This window comes from Trichogramma pretiosum, unplaced genomic scaffold (assembly GCF_000599845.2).
Source record: "Trichogramma pretiosum strain Unisexual culture from Peru unplaced genomic scaffold, Tpre_2.0 scaffold25, whole genome shotgun sequence".
Lineage (NCBI taxonomy): Eukaryota > Metazoa > Arthropoda > Insecta > Hymenoptera > Trichogrammatidae > Trichogramma > Trichogramma pretiosum.
In genome coordinates, this window is record NW_019641621.1 from 742,234 (window position 1) to 750,961 (window position 8,728).

The window sequence follows — 8,728 nt, forward strand, 5'->3', positions numbered from 1 at the left end:
TTTTATGTAAACATAGTAATAGTTTTTATACTATCTATATTTTTTTTATAATATCTAGATATAAAATACTGAATATTTTTATTTTTAGTGTCAAGTTTATTCACTGAAATCCCATTCAAGTTTTTCTGGTATTACAAATGAAGCTTTATGCTTTATAGCGAGCATTTGTATAATTCTAACCAAATTGTGTGTATCATCTATTCCACAGTGACTCCGTCCTTGAAATTCCATGTTAAAATGCCTTAACATGTCCTTCAAACTTCGAGGATAGTAATTGGTGGCAGCATAAAAAGTTCTTTTTATATAAATCCACTCTTTCATATATTCAGGTACAGGAATATTTTCCAGTTCACATTGTTGCAGAGCATGAATTTCAAATCCCAATTGCCGCAAGCAACGAAAGGACTCTCTGTTTTATTATGCTTGTACCCATCACGAGCTTTGCTCGCCAGCTGCCAAGAAAATGTGATACAAGTCTTCGTTCGTTAGATTGTCGAGGATCATGTCACAGCACTCAAGCGGCAGCCGCTTATGTATCAGATCCCAGACAGGATATAACGTCCGGCTCTGGAAAAATCTTCTGGATAATTTCTCGCAAAGATGCGCGACGACACACGCCTCAAACACTTTTTTGCGGAGCGTCGGCGATTTTTTCTTGCTACGGGCGAACTCGAAGAATTCCTTGAAGGTGATTCGTTTTTTCACCTCCTTGGGTCGCAACTGGAGCAGGTCGTAGAGCGACAGACTCGGACTTATCATCGCCTCTTTGGCTTCTCTCGTGACCTCCTCGTGGTCCTGCCAATTGAGAACTTCAAGATCCGCCGACTTGACGAACAATTTGTGCTTGGCAAACAGTTTCATGACGATCAGGGCGTCCGATCGGCTAAGCTCGTATCCTCTGGTCTCGAGGCTCTCGAGGACGGCCAAAATGCCAGACGTTATTTTTATGTTTGTGTCAAATTGATAATCATAATCGCCGAAGTCGAAGAAATTCTCGGATGGGAAAACGAAGTTAGACAAATCGACGCCGTGATCCAGTAGAACATCGACGGTATTCAGCGATAAACTCGCTACGGCAAACTGCAGTGGGGTCCGTCCGTACTTGTCACTCGCATCGACCGGCACCATTTCACGTCTATCTTCTTTCATTATCTTTAAGAATAACCCCGCCACGTCGGAGGGCACCGAGCAGATGAAGTGCAGCGGTGTCGATTCATCATGATCCTTGGCCAGATTTGGGTCAGCGCCGCGTCTCATAAGCTGCTCGATCATTACTTCGTTGCTCCACTTGAAAGCCAAGTACAACGGTGTCTTACCGTAAGAGTTTCGGGCATCGATCTGCAACTGCTGATTTAACTCGTCGTTAACCTTGAAGAACATCTCCACCAAATCTTTGTTGTGGGTATCAAAAGACATCACGTGCAAAGCAGTATTTCCTAAGTCGTCAGTCAAATGTGGATCCGCACCTCGTCTCAGCAGAAATTCAGCCGCTTCCTCGTTTTTGTTAAACAGAACCAAATGCAACGGTGTCATACTTGATTTGCCCTTGGCGTTTAACTGTCCCGAATGGTATTTGTCGTTGCTAAGCTCGAAAAACATCCTTAGCGATTCAACGTCGTTGAATACCTCGCAAGCGATGTGCAGGGGTACCTTTCCCTTCCCATTGGCTACCGTTGGATCGGCACCTCTTCTCAGCAGCAATCTTACCATATTTGTGTCCATTTTCTCCACAGCCAAGTGCAATGGCGTGTTACCCTCATTGTCCTGTGCATCGACTAGCACATGTCGATGTTTTTCGTCGCTGATCTCGAACATCATCTCCGCCAAGTCATTGTATCCTTTCTGACAAATGATATGCAGAGCTGTCGATCCCTCTTTGTCGGCCAAGTTCGAATCGGCGCCTTTTCTCAGCAACCGTTTGGCGATATTCGTATGTTCTTCCTCCAGAGCCAAGTGCAGCGCAGTTTCACCCTCCCTGTCTTGGGCGTCGAGCAGCAACGGACGACGTTTTTTGCGGCAAATTTTGAGAAGTAACTTCATTAAGGCATTAGGGCGATTCATCTTGCATATTAGGTGCAAAGCAGTCGATCCCTCTGGATTGGCCAAGTTGGGGTCGGCGTCTCTTTCAAGCAGCAGCTGTACTACTTCCCTGTGTCCTTTCTCCAGAGCCAAGTGCAGCGCCGTTTTACCCTTCTTGTCTCGAGCGTCGAGCAGCAACGGTTGACTTTTTTCATCGCTGATCTCGAACAGCAGCTTCATTAAGGCAATAGGATGATCTATCTTCCTATCCATTATCCAATTCATTAAGGCATTAGGGCGATTCATCTTGCATATGAGGTGCAAAGCAGTCGATCCCTCTGGATTAGCCAAGTTTGGGTCAGCGTTACTTCTCAGCAGCGACCGTACTACTTCTTTGTGTCCTTTTACCAAAGCCAAGTGTAGCGCAGAATAGCCTGTCTCATGCACAAGCAGATTGGGATCCTGGCCGAGCTCGAGAAATTTCTCGACGACGTCATCGCAGCCGAGAGCGCAGGCCACATGGAAATGTGTCAGGCCGGACGAGTCGGTGTAATTAACGTCGAAATTATTGTAAATTTTAAAAAGCTCACGGACCATGATGTCCTTATTGAGAAATCCGCTCCTTGCCGCATGGTGCACTGCCGTAGTTCGACGCTCAAGTGGCTTACCGTCTTGCTCAATTTTAGGCTGGTATTTGTAGCCGCTGTTAGCCACGAATTTAATGATTAGTTCTCCCTGACGATTGTGCCCCTCTTTGACCCGGAAACTAATAGATTTCGTAAGAAGCCAGTCGATCTCTTCGGTCTGAAAAATGTCTCGAAAATCTGGATATTGGCCCTGCCAATCGCGGAATAAGCAGTAGAGTTGACCGAGAAATTCATGTTGATCTTCTTCCCTTTCGTAATTAACTTTTCCATGTATACTCCTCAATCTGTCCAAGTTTTGTTGGTTAAGATGGTTGTCTACGAGTTTGAAAGATTCGTTGCCACCATGGACATTTCCGAATTCGTTGTTGTCGATGTGCATCGTTTTGTCCACAAAATACAGAAGCACAAAGTTGTTTATTATTGAAGATATTTTTCACTTTTTTCACGAAAATCACTGCGATCGATGTGCAAGTCCTTCTTAGTTGTTAACGCGGCGGTATCGTAACGTGTAATGACTGTCTGTCATTAGTAGTACCAGCCACCAGGAGTCATCGTATCATTAGGTATATGGGCTATTCTACAACAGATGTTGCAGGCCGAAAAAATCAATAATAATAATAACTTAAAGGGCTGTGCTCTTCAGGATTTTCATTTTTTATTGTGTTCTTGAAGAGTAAGTGGTTAGTTTCAACTTCATTTTTTGGGTCTGCAACACCTGTTGTGGAATAGCCCATATATGTAAGTAAATAGTTACGGAGAGACGACGACGTCGACATGTGTTATAAACGTATATTTCTGTCGTGTGCGGACTATACAACCGAGGCATAGAAGACCCCTTCTGAATTTTTATGCCTTGTGGCCGAGCGCGCCGCGATATCGCCGGGGTGTCGATCGATTTATAAATATCTCTCCCGCAAAAATTAGAGACTCTTTGGATCTCTTTTTTCTCGGGCATGTTAGCCTGGTTTTCCAAAGCTCTTTTCACGAAGCTTTCTTGCCTTTTTTTCTTCGTCTCGTGTCGCGCGCTTGCGAAGCGTAAACATTTTTTCCTCAGCGAAAGCTTGTTCGTTTCAAAAAGTTGCTACTTGCGGGCGCAACGAATGGACACCGGAGCTATTTTGGAAATTACTTTTTTTGGTTTTTTTTTGTTGTTAAATCAATTAGTGAGAAAATTGTCAACATTTGAAATCCTTTGTGCAATATTTTTGTAATTTACAATTATCCTTGAAAATTTGTCAATACAACGTTATGCTCGAGTTAATGCGGTATTTTCGCTCAGCTTCATTAGATTGTATAAATGAATTATTTCTTTCAAATTTTTGAAAGTCGAGAAAATGTAAAAAAATGGAAGTATCTATAAAAGAATTAAAACTTTACATATCGATCAACCGAATGAATAAAATTTCAAGACGCCCGCCACGGAAACTCCGCAACGCCGCCAAGTTCGCTGTGCCGCCACTTGTTCGTCGGCGTCTTTTCCGGCGCAGCAGTGGCGACTGAATCATCATTTTTGGTGTGCTGCCTGCACGAGGCGCGAAGCAACTGGATCATTTCTCTCTCCACCACGACACAGGTTGGTTGGTCACACGTGTCTGCGATGAGAATCCGCTGCTTCCCAACAAGTAAAAGGTATTAACACTTAATTCTACTATCATTTTTATGAAAAATAACTTTGTTGCATAGAGTAATAAATAACGAATGAATTGTTTCATTCGTATTTATTTGAAATCGTTGAACTGTTCGTTGATTCGAATCGAGTATCAATGTAAGTCTACTGTAAAGTTCAATTCAGTTTTTACGCTCTCTGTAGCGTTTAAACTATTGAAAATGAAAAAAGAAAATTAAGCGCATTAAATGATGAACCTTTGTTCTTGATAGGAATTGCCGGCTGAGTCCGTATTGATGCCAACCTCTTATTCTGAGCGCACTCATAAAACATATCAATTATTATTATGTTTAATCGATCGATTATTAAATAAGAATGATTTTTATTACAGATTTTGCACGGAGGATGCAAAAATTGTCTTGAGCGAGAGACCGGTGTCTTGATTCGATGAAATTGGCACCAGCCACGTGTTGAATTTTTAAGGTTACCTGCACAAATTTCTCGATCGAGAGACATGGCCGATGAAAAAGATACGGCGAACGCCACGACGACGGCTTCCTACGCCGGCCACGCGGCAAAGCCCACGTTGACCCAGGAAGAGATTGATCGCATGAAGGCCCAAGATATGCGCTTGGTATCCGACTTCCAAGCCATGCAAATCGAAAAGAACGCCAAAAAGAATTGGGATCTGTTTTACAAGCGAAACGACACCCGCTTCTTCAAGGATCGACACTGGACGACCCGCGAATTCGCGGAGCTTCTCGGTGACGATACCACCAAAGAGGAACAGAGGAGCCCAAGAGTTTTCTTCGAGATTGGCTGCGGAGTCGGTAATTTGATCTATCCATTGATAGAGGAGAATGTACCGTTTAAAAAAATGTTTGCATGCGATCTCTCTCCAAGAGCGATTGAGTTCGTCAAGGGTCATGCACTGTACAATTCCGAATACATAGAAGCTTTTCAAGCTGATGTCACAGAGTCCATTTCTGACAAAGTATTTCATCCAGTGGATATTGCTACTTTGGTCTTTGTACTATCTGCGATTCATCCTTTGAAATTTAAACAAGTCATTCAAAACATATTTGATGTAATGAATGAGGAGGGAGTTCTTTTGTTCCGCGACTATGGGCGCTACGACATGGCTCAAATGAGATTCAAACCTGGATGCAAAATTGCAGATAATTTATATGTCCGTCAGGATGGCACAAGGCAAGTTGAATGATCAATAAAATTATATCTTATTATCAAAATAGTTTATTTGTAATGATGATTTCATAGTTCAACTGAACACTTTGATGTATAACTAGCATATGTCTTTCGCTCCTATCTGACAATTTTTTATAATTAATTCTATGATTGTAATATGTTTATCAAATATACTAATGAAAACATTAATTTTACAGAAGCTACTACTTCACCACTGAAGAAGTGCAAGAGCTGTTTGAATCTGTTGGATTTAAAACAAAGAGTTGTTCTTACGTCCAAAGAAGAACAGTCAACTTGAAAGAAAAGATTGATGTTCCTAGGATTTTTGTCCAAGCTAAATTTGTCAAGCCTGAAAAGTCTAGGTAAAAACACTAAAAATTACCATTACTTTTATTAATACATTTTTTATTCAAAATGATGATTTCATAGTTCAACTGAACACTTTGATGTATAACTAGCATATGTCTTTCGCTCCTATCTGATCATGATTAAAATCAACAAAAATTAATCTTTTCAATTGAAACAACAACTAAACATCCAAATTTTATTCTAGTGCACCAAGTCAAACAAAGGACTCTGCAGAGCAGTGAGGATGTGCTATCACACTATTGTCACTAACAAGATGAAGGAAAAAAAATAAAAAGTGAGTATGATGATCCAAGATATTTTAATTCTAAATATTTTAAATTGAATTTTTATGATGATTTCATAGTTCAACTGAACACTTTGATGTATAACTAGCATATGTCTTTCGCTCCTATCTGAATCATATTCAAAGTTTTAACTAAATCATTCTTAGATAATCTTAACTTTGAACTAATTTAATATTCTTATTTTCAGATTAAATAACCAAACATCTACGAATTGCTTCTTCCAATTTATTACTGCGGGTCAACCTAATGCATATTATTGTAAGTTACCATTTTTTTAAAAATTTGCTTATGAATTAGTTATATTTTTTCAATGACGAGACTTTGGTTTGAAATACGTTAATGATATACATACATTCTATTCGTCACTACCACTGAGAAAAAATAATTAAAGAAATTTTTTTTTTAACTAAAAAATCTAGCATCAGAAATAATATCATTTATTTTTACAGAATCCTGGTTTGAAGTATCCAAAAAAAAATCCTGATGAAAAAGAGAAATCACTTTTAAAAAGGTAAATATAAATCCTTTCATAACTTTGTAAAAAAAGACATTCTACTAATGATGATTTAATTTATAATATCATATCATCTTTTGTGAATGACACTATTAGCTCTATCTGAAGTAGCATTTGAAAAAAATTAAAAATTAGTCAATTTTTATTTTGAACCAAAATTTCATATTTTTCTTTTGTGTTACAGGTAAACATCTTGGCTACTTCAATAATTTAAATTGACTGCAGAAAAAAAAAAATAAATACAATAAATAAAAACGACTTTTTAAAAAAAAAATATTTGAGTTATTCCTTTCCCCTTGATGGTTTATCAAATTACGAATTAAAGCACTTTCAATTTCTACATGATAGTTGGTAAAATGAATCTTGCTCAAGTAAAAATCAAACGTGATTCGAGGTAGAGAATGTTTTTATTCAACCGCTCTATTAAATTATTTATATCACAAGATGCAATTTTAACAATAAATATAGTACATTTTGTCAACAGTTTGTTACGAACAATAATCTATTTCTTTTTAAAACTGCTTATTTCACTATTGTAACTGATATGATCGCGATATGAAAATAGGATGTAACTAATAGAATAATTTAAATAAAGAATTTTCATATTATTGATTGAATTTCAATTTCAATCACTACTATTCTCAAGATTGTCGACTAGTGTTTAAATCTAGCGATTTCACAGTCATCGGTATTGTCAATTCTATTTTCAAAGCAGCACATGAGCAGTATCTTTTTGAATGAAGTTTCACATACATTGTATTTATAATTTTCCTTTGAAGTAGTTACAGTTTGAGCAGTTTATAATTACGAAAATTTTACGAATATTGAAACGCATTCTCTATTAAATAACAAATATACGTACGCATGAGTTGCTTTCATTTTATTTAAGCAATCAATAAATCACAGACCTCGACATGACTGAACAATTATAATAATCTTTTGTAAAAAAAATTTATACAAGCATCTTTTTTTTCAAAAAATAGTACTTCTACAAAAACTTAGCAAAAAGAATCGACCGCTCTGTTAAGGCACAAGGAACAACATTGTCGAATAGCGAAGAAAAATTTCTTACGTCTACGCTACAGCGATGCACGACAAAACTTTATAATAAATTAAATCGTCTCCACAACAGTATTCACTTTTTTTCATCTCTTTTCGTTGAAATACGTTCTACTTTTATGAGCCTTCAATAAAATCATCCGATTCTTTGATGAGAAGTTAGTTTCCGTATAAACTTGAAAAGTGCTCTGGCTCATCTTGCCTGTTGAAAACATTTGGAATAAGCACATATATTTTTATAAATAATTTAAAATTTAAGTATTGATCTCATCATTGGGCAAGATTAACAAACTATGAAGTACAACTGTTGAGAAATCTTACGAGTCTTCAAAAGCGAAGACAAATTTTAATGTAAAACCGCATTTCAATATACAATGCGACAATTTTTTCGTTTTATAAAAATTATCATTTCTGATACAAGAGTGTAATGTCACACTTTGGAAGACTGTAAAATTATTTTGAAGACTTTTTCGGTTTAAAAAATCGATTTGTGCTGATTTAGCGAGTTCAAAATTAAAAATGCATTTTCTGCTCTAAAAAAATGAGGAAATAAGTGTAAAGTACACTTATGTTAACGTCGAAACAGAACAACGTGTTTCAGAACTTTGTAAATAACGAATTCAACTCGTACGAATAAAATAAATCATGATAGGATGACAACTTATTTTGAATTATTTATATTTATAATTGAAAAAAAAATGAACTTACGAACTATTTATATGCTAAATAGGAAGTTGATATATAGATATGTACGTATAACATGTAAATCTTATAAGGTAAAATATATAAAATAACAAAACGTATACAAAATTATCAACGTCATATGAACGCTCGTTCGCGGCATTTTTCTTGGAGCTTAAATGTCGATTGTTAAGCGGAGTACTGACAGTTTCAGATAAAGATGACACTTCCTCCTGTTTTTTCTCTCTCTCAAAAAACTTCTATATATACCTGTATATAACATCGATACGGATGGCGAACGTGAGGCGCGCTCTACCTAATACTGTTGCTCATAATAATCAAC

General features: G+C 37.4%; 1 protein-coding gene and 3 non-coding genes across 4 annotated transcripts; all 4 read left to right on the forward strand.

Moving 5' to 3' along the window:
- Positions 1-4,199: 4,199 nt before the first annotated feature.
- On the forward strand, positions 4,200-7,751 carry LOC106654224 (methyltransferase-like protein 6). Its single transcript, XM_014373995.2, has 7 exons — positions 4,200-4,295; positions 4,664-5,481; positions 5,676-5,840; positions 6,032-6,121; positions 6,319-6,389; positions 6,581-6,642; positions 6,830-7,751. Exons 2-4 carry the CDS (start codon positions 4,787-4,789, stop codon positions 6,066-6,068), a joined length of 897 nt encoding a protein of 298 aa, XP_014229481.1. The 5' UTR covers positions 4,200-4,295; positions 4,664-4,786; the 3' UTR covers positions 6,069-6,121; positions 6,319-6,389; positions 6,581-6,642; positions 6,830-7,751.
- On the forward strand, positions 5,526-5,611 carry LOC111693648. The gene has a single exon (XR_002763455.1). It is a non-coding gene; the product is annotated as a small nucleolar RNA snR60/Z15/Z230/Z193/J17 (small nucleolar RNA).
- LOC111693650 lies at positions 5,885-5,969 on the forward strand. The gene has a single exon (XR_002763457.1). It is a non-coding gene; the product is annotated as a small nucleolar RNA snR60/Z15/Z230/Z193/J17 (small nucleolar RNA).
- On the forward strand, positions 6,167-6,251 carry LOC111693649. Its single transcript, XR_002763456.1, has one exon. It is a non-coding gene; the product is annotated as a small nucleolar RNA snR60/Z15/Z230/Z193/J17 (small nucleolar RNA).
- Positions 7,752-8,728: the final 977 nt, after the last annotated feature.